Raw genomic sequence first — 15,639 nt, 5'->3', positions numbered from 1 at the left:
GCCTCGATTTAACGCAAGCCTAATGTTCTGCAAATGGCTTTCATTTGTTTTACCGGAGTTGTGAGTTGTTTTGTAGACTAAAGTAGCCATGAAGCGAGCTAGTGACGAACCAAGCACTTCGACAGGTAAAAGAGCGAGCCCAAGGAATTTCACGGTGCAACAAGTGTTGGATAAAGTGATAAATTCTGATTCAGATGAAGGCGAATTTGATCAGGAGTATGTTTCTGATTCAAGTAACGCTATTGATGATGAATATATCGATGAAGGAAAAAAAGTGATGATAATTCTGACGATGCAAGTGGGCCTGTGCATCAAGAGGGCTCCACCTGCTGGGCAGACTGGCACACGAAGGCTGAATACTGGCGGTAGATGAAAGGCTAAAAATTACTAACGTGTTTAAATTTTTTTCACAATTTTACCCAGGAGACCAGGCACAGAGGCAAATTAGGTCCAGTAGTTTAGGATCTGATGGGGTTAAATGTTGTTTCATTATTTTTTCCGCAGTGTTTTGACACAAATTCATTTTCGTTTGGCTGTTATTGCGACGATTAATTAGTGTTGAGAATTGAAAAAAAATATCTTAATTTTTTGAGGCATCAGAATCAGTATCAGAAAAATTTGTGCCTTTTTTCCGATGCCAAAAACGATTCTTTTATTTGTTTGTTTAGAACTTAAATATTAATGAATGTTTATTGATTTTAAACTATCAGCAAAATTAACATTTATAAATCACTCCTACAAGTGTATTTTTATGTTTGCTAAATTATACGCATAAATTACGTGGGTTTTTACAGTACTCCTTCCCTCTCCTGAGGGGGAAATAAAAAAGAAAAAAAACAATAAAAAAAAAAAAAAACAATTGTATCTTTTGAAATTTAAAAAGAATTGTAATCAGGGAAAATATTAGAATCGTCCCATCACTACTGTCAATGCAATGCTACATCAGCAAAAGTTAGTTTTTATCACGGTTCACAAACTGTACCAGTAGTCTTTTATATGGCGTGCTGCACTTTGCTATTATTTTTAATAATAAAATTGATTGAGTGAATTTACAAAAAAAAATAAAATATAACAAATAATCCTTTTTTTACAAGGGGGGGGGCACCATTATCAAGGTCCGAAGACCACTGGAGGATAAGGGTTAATGGGTTAATGAGTGTACAGTTGTCACTGGGACAGCATAGTAATCATTAGCGGTGGAAACTGGGTAAAAATTTGATTATTTAAGGGAGAGGTTCAACAAGAATTTGTTTACATTGGACTTGGAGATGACCATATTGTAGTCAACAGGAAAACAGATCAGTGGAACAGAGTTCCAGAAGCGGACAGTTCTCAGAAAGAAACTTTGTTTATGGAATCTACATTTAGATTCAGGCACAAATTCAGGAGAAATTATTGATAGTGGCTGTAGCTAGTCAAGTTTTTTTTTTTTTTTGTGAAAGTTTGGCATTGAAGCTCAGGTGAGCACTTAATGATAGAGCAAAGACAGGCTTGCAATGTCTCTTCTGCGGGAAAGAGATTGTAGGGGAGACAAAGTGCATCACCCCCTTAGTTTTGAGCTTTATGAAAACAGGATAGGATGCTCTGAGCAGCTCCTGACCAGAGAGGCAACAGTACTCCATCTGAGGACGCCACAGGCTCTTATGCATGTAGATGTAGTGAGATATCTACTGGAGTGGTAGAATGATCCAACTATTGTTACAGCGATCTTGGCAATGGATTTAAACTCCTCAGCCTAACGTTCACAGGAAACACAATCACGAGGTTGTCTCCTCAGCAACCGACAAGGCTAACATGCTTGCCAGTCGGTTTGCCTCAAACTCCACACTGGACCCTTCCAACCACCCCCTACCTGACTTTCCTATGCGGACAGACGCCACACTAGACGATCTGAAAACCACCCCTGCTCAGGTGCATGCTATCATAAAAAACCTTGACACCTCAAAAGCATGTGGACCCGATCTTATCCCAGCTGTGCTATTAAAAAAGTGCTCAGCCGAAGTAGCTCCAGTTCTCTCCAAACTCTACAACAAATGTCTTAATGAAGCTTGCTTTCCGGGCTGTTGGAAAACTGCTTCTGTTGTACCAGTATTCAAGAATTCTGGCGAAAGGACAGACCCATCAAATTATCGCCCCATTAGCCTCCTCCCACTTTTTGCCAAAATATTTGAGACCATAATTAACCATGCTCTAGTCCATCATCTTACAGATGCTAAACTACTGACTGACAAACAATATGGATTTAGACAAGCCCGTTCCACAGCAGACATCCTCACCGTGATCTCTGAACGTATATACCAATCACTGGACAAAGCGGGGGAAGGCAGAGCAGTAGCTCTAGATATATCTAAGGCTTTTGACAGGGTATGGCATGAGGGTCTCCTCAGGAAGATTAGATCTTACGGTATCACTGGTAGAATACTTAACATAATTAAATCCTTCTTAGATAAGAGAAAAATCCAGGTAGTCCTCGACGGTCGCACATCTAAACAATATGATATAAATGCGGGAGTGCCCCAGGGTTCTATCCTTGGACCTCTATTGTTCCTGATATTCATAAATGACCTCCCCGACAACATTGCCTCTGAGATGGGTATATATGCTGATGACACTACACTCTATGGCAGACACGACAGGAAGACGAATGAACACATTTCTAAAGAAATGGCAGAAACACTAGAGGAAGACCTCCAATCTGTAGTGGAATGGGGACAAAAGTGGTTGGTTGCGTTCAATGCTGCCAAGACTAAACTAGTTTCATTCAATAATTACAAGAAACCCTCTCTACCACCAATAGCAATGGCCAACGACCCTTTATCTGAGAGTCCATCTTTCAAACTCCTTGGCCTAACGTTCACAGGAAACATGAGTTGGAACAATTACATTGAAGGCATTGCCAGGGCCGCTGCAAGAAAGGTAGGCTCTCTCTACCGTGCTAGAAAACTACTAACACCCGAAAGTATCCTGTACCTCTATAAGGCCACCATTCGCCCATGTATGGAGTATTGCTGCCACATCTGGGCTGGTGCATCTGCTACTAGTCTCTCGCTCCTTGACAAGGTTCAAAAGAGAGTCGCAAATCTGATAGGCCCTGAACTGGCATCTAAGCTTCAGCCTCTGTCCCATCGACGAAATGTTGCATCCCTCTGCCTGTTCTACAAGTATTTTAGTGGTGAATGCTCTGATGAACTGCAATCACTTGTGCCCCCACGACGCGAGCACCCTCGACAAACCCGACAGGCTACTAGATCCCACCCCCACACTGTAGAGGTCCCTAGATGTAAAAGATCTTTTTACTCCAATAGTTTCTTCCCCAGAACCGCAAGACTCTGGAATTCCATTCCAGGTCCCTGCTTCCCCAACAGTACTGACGTGCAGAAGTTCAAGTGTAACGTGAACCGACACTTTGCTGCCCAAATCCCTACATAGTACCCCAGTAGTTGTTGCCCCTGATAGTAGCCCCCTACACCAAAGTGGCAATTTGCCTTGTTTGGGGTGAAAATGTAATAAAAAAAAAAAAAAAAAAAAAAAAAACACGAGTTGGAAAAATTACATTGAGAGTATTGCCAGGACCGCTGCGAAGAAGGTAGGTTCTCTCTATCGTGCTAGAACGTTACTAACGCCCGAAAGTATCCTGTACCTCTATAAGGCTACCATTCACCCATGTATGGAGTATTGTTGTCATATTTGGGTTCAAAAGAGAGTCGCCAACCTAATAGGTCCTGAACTGTCATCTAAACTTCAGTCTCTGTCCCATCGACGAAATGTTGCATCTCTCTGCCTGTTCTACAAGTACTTTACGGTACTTGCTCTGACGAACTGCAAGCACTTGTACCCCTTCGACGTAAATACCCCCGACAAGTAGCTAAATCCCACCCCATCACAGTAGAGATCCCTAGATGTAAAAGAGCCTTCTACTCCAGCAGTTTCTTCCCCAGAACTGGTAAACTTTGGAATTCATTTCCGGGTTCTTGCTTCCCCAACTGTACTGACATGCGGAAGTTCAAGTGTAACGTGAACCGACATCTTGCTGCCAAACTCCCTACATAGTACCCCTGTAGCTTATGTCCCTGATAGTAGCCCCCTACATCAAAAGTGGCAACGTGCCTTGTTTGAGGTGAAAATGTAATAAGCAAAAAAAAAAAAAAAGAAAGATTTGATGTATGTGTTCCATTTCAAATCAAGACTGAAAAGCAGTCCAAGAAGCTTGTCAAAAGATGTTTCCCCAACATGAAAGCCATTCATTTCGATTGGGGCCAGATGTTGATAAAAAACAGAAATACAACAAGAGGGAGGAGAAAGATTAGCGTACTATACAAACCTTTTCTTCTGGTTCCGTATTTTCATCAAACTCTGGCAGAGAGGGTGATTTTTTGGCATCGCAAACCTTCGCCATTGCTTCATCAACCGAAACTTCAGCCAACTGAAAAGAGTACAACAGATTAGACAATAATAGCAACGGTCACTAAGGAGAATTGCATCATAAACAAAAAGATTACAAATTTGTGGGAAATCAAAATAAAAAAAGACTTCAAAATGCATTTTTTTTTTTGGTTTTTACAAGGGAGTCACTACTTATCAAGGCCCAAAACCCACTCGAGGATAAGGGTTAACGAATGTAAGGTGGTAGTGTAATAATCATAAATGGTGTAGACTGGGTAGAATTTGGATTATTTAAGGGGACTGTTCAACAAGAACTTGTTTACATCGGACTTGAAAGCTACCATATTATAATTGGCTGGGAAGCAGGCCAGTGGAACAGTGTTCCACAGGCAGGCAGTTCTAGGAAAGAAGCTTTGTTCATGGAATCTGCGTTTAGATTGAAGCATAGATAGCGAGTGGAGGAAATTGTTGATAGTGGTTGTAGCCGGTCAAGTGTTTTTCGTGAAAGTTTGGCAGGAGGGGGGGGGGCACAGATTGGAGCTCAGATGAGCGCCTGTCATGAAAATAACAGTAGAGACAGGCTAGCAATGTCTCTTCTGTGAGAAAGAGGTTGCAGGAAAGAGAAAAGGACATCTTTTACTAGGTGTCAAAGCCGGTTTTGAACCATCAAAGAAAGATGGGGCACGCCGAGCAGTTCTTGCCCAGATGTGGCAATGGTACTCCATTTTAGGACATACTTGACTCTTATACAGATATAAACAAACAAAAAAAAGACGTGCCCGGATGTTGAGACATGGTGTAATAAGAATATTGAGCAACCCCCAGAAAAAAAGAAAAAATTAAACGCAGCCTGGGTGGAGAGAGGTGTGAAAAAAAAAAAATAAATAGAACAAAGTAGTATGTGAAAACCAGTTTAAACGAACTTGAAAATAATTCAGTTTTGGTTTTAAAAGGGGGGGGGGAATCACATTATGTAAGCCTCAAAATCCTGTTTAAATGTTAAAACTTAAAAAAAAATATTAGACCACCGTTATGTGGGCTCCAACATGAAAGCTAAAAGCTTACGACCCGACCTCGTTGACCACTGCCCACGACATTGCCAGCGAAATAACGTCATTTTTTTTTTTATTTAAACCAATTCAAGAAAGAATGTCTGACGTGCATGCATACTTGCCAAAGTTGTTAACAAAAAAAAAGGAACAATTTTTTCCGACCCTCTCTTGTTATAAACGTTTATTTCTATACAAAATAATTGATCTTTTTTTTTTTCTAATTTTCACATATTATTTGAGGGAGACATCACTCTATCGGATGATACTGGTCTCAATGCAGCTGAGAAAAGATTTTAGTAGACATACAAACACACACACATTTTACCTTATATATAGACTAACAGAGATGCCCGGCATTGCCTAGGTGTGTAGAGGTGGTGTAGTAAGGAACCCCGGGGGTGTAAAAAAAAAAAAAGTGATAGTATCGGGGGTGGGGGAATCACAACAAAAGTAGTAGTGTTAAAAAAAAAAAATGTGGTAGCAGGCAGGCAGGCTCATACCCGTAACGTGAAGGAGGAAAAAAAAGTTTTAAAAAAAAAAAATCATGACGTCTTAGCCGATGTCTCCATCGCTCAACTGGAGGTTCCGAATGTTGAAATTAAGCGTATTCAATCCAACCGCTACGATGACTTGCAAAAATCGCGACGCAAAAACCGACCCCTCCTTGCAGAAAACTGGCAAGTTGAGATTAAGGAATGAATGTTTTTGGACAATTTTCTGATATTTGTCATCCACGACATTGAGCTTCAAAACGATACCGATCTCGTCAGGATCCGTTGCATCTGTCGAAAGTTTTTGACAGACATACATATATACATACATACATTCACACATACTGATGATTGAGATTTATATTATAGACGTGCCCGGCGTTGCCTGGGTGTTTGGAGCTGTAAAAAAAAAAAAAAAAAAAAGTGGTAGTTGGCAGGCAGGATCCAATTCATGACGCGAATGCGGAAAAGAAAGTGAAAGAAAACCTGATGTCTTACCCCTACTCCATGACGCGACCAAAAGTGTAAAGCGTTCAAATTTAACAGTCAATCAAAAACAAAATATGACTTGCAGAAATGGCATTGCTTTTAAACCTCCCACGAGATCGTTTTTAATGTGGGGGGTAAAAACAGCTACACCAAAAAAGGGGTGCACTCTGGCAGTATCCAAATAAATTAGTAAGTGTCTCAGTATGAAGGATTTTCCTTACAATGACCAAGCACCAATACAGAACAGTTTTTGGTCGATTAGTTTCGCTTTATTTATACGAAGAAGACAAACAAACATTTGAAACGAGTGAATTTTTTAAAACTCGATCATAAAAAAAAAAAAAAAATAGAGAGATGATATCTATTTGCGAATCCGAGATATTACGATCTAGGAAGTATGCAAAATCTTCTCCTGGAATCTAACCGACGTGAAAACCTTGGACGCAAAAGGCCTTTTGCGGACATATACAAACGCTCGCGCCCATTTTGCCTTTTATATATTAGACTAGCGGGGGGGGGGTGCTCGGGTGTTTAGAGGGGTGTGTGCTATAATACTATAAAAAAAAAATGTTAAAACTTAAAAACGAACGATGTTAAAATTTCTTCAAATCGGAAAAACAAAAACAAAAAAAGAAAACGCGAATGTGATGGACCCCCCACCCAGAAAAATGAACGTTAAAACTTCTTTAAAAAATCTGAAAAATAAAAACAAAAAAACATAGAACGTGAAAAATGGCTTAAATAACCCTGTTTCAATATTAAACCTTTAAAAATCGAAAATAAAAAAAGAAAAGAAAAAAGACATCTCACACCATGATTCGAACTCACAACCTTTAGATAAAGTGTGCAAAAAACCTGACACGTTCCCCACTCGATCACACAAAGAGCAACTGAAACACGTTTGAATTTATTTAAGTATTAAAAACAGAATTGACACATGCTCGCAATAAAAGCTAACTCTGCTTCTTTTTTTTTTACCTCATTAATGAGGTCAAATAGAAGTAGCTGGGTTAACTTTTAGTGCGGGGCAACTTTTGGGTTTGTTTACCCAACTTTGGCCGGTTGTTTCCCCAAGATGTTGGGGTGGGGGGAACCAGCTCCCCATTGTCCAGATTGAATAGCAACTGTCTGATATAAGGAGTTTGGCCCCACATTGATCAAAGCTGATTGCTTCTGGACGTTCCCCGGTGCGATTGCCGGGAACGGTGCCTTAGAGGCAACCCGCATTTCCAAATCCCAGATATTATTATCTAGGGGCTATATAAATACTTCTAAGTGATAGTACCCCCCCCCCCCCGGGACCGTCGGCGAAAAAAGCCTTTTCGAGACATACAAAAAATGCACGTGCGCATTTGCCTTTTCTATATCTTTGTCTATCTGTCAGTCACATTTTTTTAAACTTAATAAATACATTTATATATATAGACTAGCCATGGGTGCCCAGGGTTGTCCGAGTGTTTGTAGGTGTGTGTTGAGCAAAAATAAACTTGTTGTAGGCAAGCAGGCCCAAACCCGTGATAAGAAGGCGAAAAAGAAAGTGGAGGTTGTGTAAGGGTGTTGGTTGAGCAAAAACAAAAAAGGAAAATTTTGAGAACAAAAAAAAAGTGGTAGTAGGCAGGCAGGCTCGAACCCATATCACAAAGGAGGTAAAGAAACTGGAAAAAAAAAAAAAAAGTGACGCGTTAGCTGTTGCGCCCATTGCCAAACCAAAAGTGATGTAGATTTAAATTAAGGCTAGTTAATCGAAAAGAGGGGATGACTTTTGAAAATATTGGCATAAAAAGCAACCCCTCCCTGTTGAAAAGTGCCAAGTTGAGGGTGAAGGAATTAATGTTTTTGGCCAATTTTTAGATATTTGTTGCCCGAAGGGCTGAGCTTCAAAATGATACTGATCTTGTGAAAATCCGTCGCCTCTATCGAAAGTTTATGCAAGCCATACATAAATACATACATACATTTAAACAGACAGGTGAGATTTATATTATAGACTAGCAAGGGGTACCCGGTGTTGCCCGGGTGTTTGTAGGTGTGTGTGAAAAAAAACAAAAAAAACAGGTACCTGCGAAAAAAAAACAAAGCCTTGACGACGCGCAGTTGGAAAATAGTAAAGTGTGAAAAAAAACCCCCCCAAAAAAACAGGTGCGCGTTTTTGATTGACGTGACGGCGATAGGTATTCAGCAGTTAGCATTTTGTGCGGGACAGTTTTTAATGAGGTCAATAAATCGGTTTGTTTGTTTTTAAAAACCCGCTCCCCCGTCTGATATGACGAAGTCGACATTGACCAAACGTTCACTGGCTCTGGGCCTGTGTCGAGTTTCGCTTTTTGTTTATACCGAAAACTGAATGTAACGCGTGCCGATGCGGGAAATGTGGAATAATTAACGTTTGAAAGTCAATAAAATTAAATAGACAGGCGAGCTCCGTGGTTAAGTGCGAGATATTACAATTTATAGATGATATAAAAAGTTTTAAGAAGTTGTGAACCGAGCGAGCACTTCTCTGAAAGAAGCCTTTTGTGGACATCGAGGAAAAGCGTACATACATACATGCATACATACATTTTCGCTTTTATATATATATATAGATAAACAAAAAAAAAAAGAATAGACCTGATGCAAGATTGTTTTTTTTTTTTTTTCATGCCATATCAAGCTTTTTTCCGGTCATTTAATGCTGAATCAAGTTGGATCTATATATCATTAGATTTTTAGATTTTTGTATAACGATCAACTGCTTTTAAAAAGTGCATTATAGCAAGACCGTCTTAAAAGACAAGATGGCCGGTGGGCAAAAATAATTTAATCTGCTGATGTCATCACGGATAGTCCATACCGGTGACACCGGTAGTCACCGGTAGGCATTCGTAACGTCTTGAAGTCAGTGTAATATTTCTTTTTTTTTATTAAAATGCCTTCACGGTGCATCGTTCCAACTTGCTGAGGAAATTATCGTAAAGGACCAAAAAGTGACAGTATTTTCATTTCCGAAAGATAAAGAATTATAATGCAGTAAAAAAAAAAGAAAAGATTTTACACCATCTCCATTCAGCAAAGTAAGTTTTAACGTGCTCCCCCCCTGTATTTAACACGATGTAACTATAATTTAATTCAATATTATCATCCTAAATGTTCTACCATTCAAAAGAAGAAGCTTCAAATAAATTGCTAATATTAAAAAAAAATTTTTTACAGCATACAAAACTAATGAAAATGCGAGACAACTTCGACTCTTTAAAACACGATTTTTTTAAGCTGTTGACACACGTTTTAAAAATCTAACAATAATTTATTTTTCTGAAATTTTTCAATATTTAAAAATAAATTATGCCGGCTGATAAAATTTTTAAACTTTTTTTTAAAGCTAGAAAGATAAAATTTAAAAATACTTATTTTTATATATATATATATATATATATATATATATATATGAAACTAAACTAAAAAAAAAAAAAAAAAAAAAAACGCGCGTTCACTCGTGGTCTTAAACAGTCTTGGCCTTCGGGACCAGATCAAAGTGTAGTATCTGTTCTCCAGATGCTGCATTCTATTTCTTGTTCTCTTTCGGTGGAGGAGAAATCCTTCACGACTGAGACAATTTTTATTTTTGTACCTTTTCTCCACGTTAAAAAACGACCCTGGTGTCTAACTCTGTCCCGTGGGGAGGCATAGTAAATAAGTACAATTCATTTCATTAACGTAATTGGGTTTGTATTACTGTACACATAGATTCGAAAAAGTTGTCAAAAACAAATATATAACAAATAAATGTTATCAAAGGCAAGATAAGTTACTTTTCTACCAAATATTTTTCGTGTTTTTATTCAATGTAACATGTTTATTCAGCTCGAAAAACAGTGTTTACCGATGTATTCGAAAATTCAAGATGGCGTCTGATTCTCTCTTTAACACGGTAAGTTTGGGATAAGGTGTTATAAATAAAAAACTATACAACATACTATTAAAAACCCGCCGAATATATGTCAACCTATGTCACGGTAACATATATTGAGCGAGTTTTTAACAGTATTTTATCCGGTTTTGTATTTATAACACCTTATCCCAAACTTACCGTGTTAAAGAGAGAATCAGACGCCATCTGGAATTTTCGAATACATCGGTAAACACTATGTTTTTCGAGCTGAATAAACATGTTACATTGAATAAAAACACGAAAAATATATCCAGTTTGGCAGAAAAGTAACTTATCTTGCCTTTGATAACATTTATTTGTTATATATTTGTTTTTTGACAACTTTTTCGAATCTATGTGTACAGTAATACAAACCCACGTATTTTAACAAACTGAAAATATGGATATAAAAAAATGATTTTGCATGTTATTTTTGTTATGTGGTGAAATAATCTTAAATAAGAAACATGATTTTTTCTTTAGGTTAATTTTTTTACTGTGCAATATTTCATGAATTTATTAAAAATATTGTTTTTGATTTTGAAAAAATATTGTGGTTCATTTTGATTAAAAAATATTCATTTTGATTAAAAAATATTCATTTTGATTTAAAAAAAAATATTCATTTTGATTTAAAAAAAAAAGTTTAATTTTAATATTTGTTTATTGTCTTAACTCATATCAAATGTTTTGCTTGTGTTCTGCTTCAAATATTCATAATCTTACATGCATAATTTTCATTTAATTATATTAAATAAACTTCAAGTTTATTTCAAATCAAATCGTGTTCCTTCACTTTTTTAAAATGTAATTTATAAGTAATTAAAGAACGCATTCTAATCTTTAAAATCTATACTACAACGAAATATTCAATTGCTTATAATATACTTAAACAAATAACTTGTGTTTTTTTTAATTATTTTTTTTATTATTAATATTAGATGAGTTTCAGTATAAATCGTGTTCTTTCTTTATTTTAATCCAATTTTGAAGTTTTGTAACGCTGTCTGTAAAAATTACTGTTCATTATTGACAGTCTAAGAGTTCCACATATCTTGCTTGTTGGGACCTCGGCGATGACGTCATTTTTTCAGCTGGCCGGCCATCTTTATAACGAAGGCCACGATTATAGTCTCTACTTCAGTTTTTGATTTTTTGATTTTGGTTTGGTTTTCGGCATATCAACCATTTGTGGGTTATGTAAGAACGAATAACGGTGTCAAATATAATTCTGTTGGTAAAATAATTATTTATATTTCTAAAATGCCTTACTACTTGAGAGTATTCACACCAAAGCTGGGAAAAGATTGACAATCTTTCAAAGCACAAATCAATCGCATATGTTTGATGTGGCTTTGTTTGTTTTATGATATACTAGCATGCCGCCTAGCATTGATGGTTGTAAAATATCTTTAAATATTAAATTTTTATATTTACAGATTTCATATTATTATTATATTGTACCCAATATATAGTAGTGATTTCAAAAAGTTACAAAAAAAAATAAAAATTATGACTTGGGTGCCAGAATCGAAACAAAAACATTTAGCACTTGAGCAGTATTCACTATTATACGGCCTAAGGACAAATGGATATCAAAACTTTAAAAATTAACACAGTTTAACATATAAATGTATATTTGTGCATGCGTATAAGAATGCTTTGTTTCAATTTTTCAATTTTAACCCCTTAGCAGCTATTTTTACTGGCTAAAAACCAAACTGAATTTGTTCTACAGGTTTGAATCCCTTATATATCAAAGTTTACGTTTGCAGATCAATAATTGACAGAGTAGTTTGGGAGAGCCCATTTGGCACACACACATACATGAGGTCACTTTATATATATATATATATATATATATATACACACACACACACACACACATCTACTATTATATAAAAGTCACTTTGTGTATATGTGAGTGAGTTCCTCATAGGTTCCGAAACAGCTGAGCCTATCTTGCAAATTTCATACAAAGCCAATTTATATAGCTGGCAGTGTTCTTAGATATGTTTTGTACAGAAATTCACCGATAAGCACAGAAAATCGAAAAAAAATATAATCTTAAAGTCTTTCTCTCTTTATAGATAAAAAAAGAATGATTTTTACAAGGGAATATTTTACATTACACTGGCCAAGGAATATAAAAAAAATTTCTACAAATCCTTATTTCTTTAAAAAACGAAAAAAAAAAAAAATTATTATTTTGAGATATAGCTTAATGGTAAAACATTCGACTACAGATCAAATGGTCCCTTATTTTACCTTCAGTTTATTTGAAGAGGTATCATTTAAAACCACTCCAAATTATTTCTTTCTTTGCATATTTTAAAAGTAAACATTAATCAGAAGTAACTTTTCCAGGGCATTCATTGTCAAGCCCAAATATCAGCTGACGTGATATTGTAAACAAACACAGACGGAATTTGTATGAATGACATTATCATTATTATTTTTTAATTTTTTGCAAATTTGTCCGAAAAAGTCCAATCAACACGCGAGAAGCCAAAATAGCAATAATTTTGTAAAAGTCGATGTAAATAAATCTAGACGCGACGCGCTTTCCCAAATCCTAGACATTATTATCTAGGGTGTATATAAACACTTGTAAGCGATCGTTACCCCCACCCCGGGACCGTGTGCGAGAAAAGCGTTTGCGAGATATACACGAAATGGTCACACACATTTTGCCTTTTATATATATTGATTTATAAAGGGGGGGGGGGATCAAAACATATATATAAAAAAAAAACAATGTTAAAACTTCTTTAAAAAAAATCGTTGCCTGGGTATTTGTGTTGGGAGTGGGGGGGGGGGCTTTAAAAAAAAAAAAAAAAAAAAAAAACAGTTTTGGTAAGTAGTAAGGATCGAACCCGAAGCCTTGAGAAAGTATGCAAAAACCTGACACGTTACCTGCTTAGCCAACAAAGAGCAACTGAAACATGTTTGAATTTATTTATTTAAGTATTAAAAACAGAATTGACACATGCTCGCAATAAAAGTTAAGTCCGCTACTTCTATTTGACCTCATTAATGAGGTCAAATAGAAGTAGCAGACTTAACTTTTGCTGCGGGGCAGCTTTTGGGTTTGTTTACCCAACTTTGGCCGGTTGTTTCCTCAAGATGTTGGTGGGGGGGGGGGAGAAACCAGCTCCCTATTGTCCAGATAGAATAGCAATTGTCTGATATAAGCAGTTTGGCCCCACATTGATCAAAGCTGATTGCTTCTGGACGTTCCCCGGTGCGATTGCTGGGAACAGCGCCTAAGCTTTGAATTAGTTTCGGTTTTATACAAAAAAGCTGAACAAACAAAAGACAGGCTGAAATAGCAATAACTTTGTAAAAATCGACGTAAATAAATCTAGACGCAACGCGTGTTCACAAATCGTACATATTATGATCTAGGGGCTATATAAACACTTCTAAGCGATAGTAACCCCCCCCCCCCGACCGTCAGCGAAAAAAGCCTTTTCAAGACATACAAAAAAACGCGTGCGCATTATCCTTTAAGAAATATAGATGTCTGTCTGTCTGTCACATTTTTTAAAACTTAATAAATACATTGCAAAACTTGGAAATATCACAAATCTTAACTACTTATAAAAATGGTGTACCAGCGATCTCCTTTCACATTGTGTTCTGCTATCCTGAACATGCTGCCTCAGAATTGTGTGAATGAACATGTACCACTCACATTTTCAAAGTTCTGTATTTACTAACTATTGTGATGTTCCTAAGTTTTATGCATTCCCTAATTAGCTGAGTAGCCTCTGTCTATTGCTAATGGCTTTATGACTATGGCTTAATAAAGGAATATATATATATATATATATATATATATATATATATATATATATATATATATATATGACAAAGTCTATATTCTAAATTTCATGAGGTTGACCATCTTACAATTTATTCCTTGAAGTATGTTGACATTCACACTTCTTGACAGCACCTGTTTCGTAATGCAAAATCATTCATTAAATTATTATATCAATCAATGAATCTATTCTGCCCTTAAGTCCTCAGAAGAAATAGCAACTATCAATCCAGTAAAAATGGAAAATGGCATTAAAAAAAATAAATGGTAATTGTAATTTCTTTTCCAATTTTTGGATTTTGTAATCTGCCCATGTGAATTATATTTTCTTTTAATGAATTGACTGATGAGTTATGGGTAAAATAATTAAATGAATGATTTTGTGCTACCAAACAGTTGCTGTCACAAATTGTGAAAGTCAACGCACTTAAAGGAATAAATTGTAAGATGGTCAACATTGTGAAATTTGGAATATAAATTTTTGTCATTTAATTGTTATATGCTCTGTAATTAAAGTTTCATAAATTAAGGATTGGTATATATAAAAGGAGAAATATAATTGAAAAAAAAAAAAAAAGAAAAAACATACTTCCAGATATATATATATATATATTTTTTTTTTTAAATTAATTTTCTATTTATATTATTAATGCTAAATATTCATTGATCTTAAATTATCAGTAAACTTATAAATGATAACAATGAATTTATGTAAAAAAAAAAAAATCTGTACTGGGAAAGAGACCTGCCACAAATAGCACGGCTAAAAATGGTAGAAGTGAATAAGAACAAAAATGCCACAAGTGAAAATGGAAATTTGCCAAATTAAAATAAAAATTATATTAAAAAGTACAAATGTCTTTCCTCCAAATGAAATTCTGACTTTGTAGGTGATTAACCCTTTATGATCCGAATTATGATGTAGATGATTGCCTTTTTGGCATTCATAAGTCTAGAAGATTATGATGATAAAAAAATATTTGTTTATTTTAGTTATTTTAAAGGATAATAACACTATGATTGTCTTCAAACTAGAAAAATTATGAAGTTCAATAGCTAAACAATCACTGAGAATTTTTGCATTTCATAAACTTAACTTGATTATTAGCCATAGTGCTTAAAAAAAAGTGTGTTTATGACAACAAATGAAATCCTCCATTCTCTGAGACAGATGGCAGCATACTAAATTTAAGCAATGGACAGTTGCAATCTGGAGGTATCTAACATCTACCCAGATACTGAAGTAATACGTAAAAGGCGTATTTGAATCAAGTTCCACATTATTTATGCCGTTATATTCATTTATTTATGACTGAACGAATGGCATGGGCGGTGCTGGGTCCTACGGAACCCATCCCGCCTAGGTTAGCATTATAAGTTCAGTAAAGTAACTCTTGACTGGTGGTACAAATGAGGTCCTGTTCCTGATTTTATTTTTTGGTATTAGAGAACCTCTGAGTCTGCCCAACCCCCCTGCTCCTCATCTTT

The 15,639-nt window shown here is 35.9% G+C and overlaps 1 protein-coding gene across 2 annotated transcripts in view; it reads right to left on the bottom strand.

Annotated features, from left to right (window-relative positions):
* Nucleotides 1–15,639, bottom strand: part of LOC145261083 (rab GTPase-binding effector protein 1-like) — a 297,945-nt gene that overhangs the window by 110,037 nt on the left and 172,269 nt on the right. For both annotated transcript variants that reach the window (XM_080119264.1, XM_080119263.1), the window contains one exon: nucleotides 4,322–4,423. In XM_080119264.1, coding sequence (XP_079975390.1) covers nucleotides 4,322–4,423 — 102 coding nt within the window. The remainder of the gene's footprint in view (nucleotides 1–4,321; nucleotides 4,424–15,639) is intronic.

This window comes from Euprymna scolopes, chromosome 37, assembly GCF_053919585.1.
Source record: "Euprymna scolopes isolate OS-2025 chromosome 37, ASM5391958v1, whole genome shotgun sequence".
NCBI classification, from domain to species: domain Eukaryota; kingdom Metazoa; phylum Mollusca; class Cephalopoda; order Sepiida; family Sepiolidae; genus Euprymna; species Euprymna scolopes.
The sequence above is the reverse complement of the archived record's forward strand: the minus strand, read 5'-3'. Positions and strand labels throughout refer to the sequence as shown.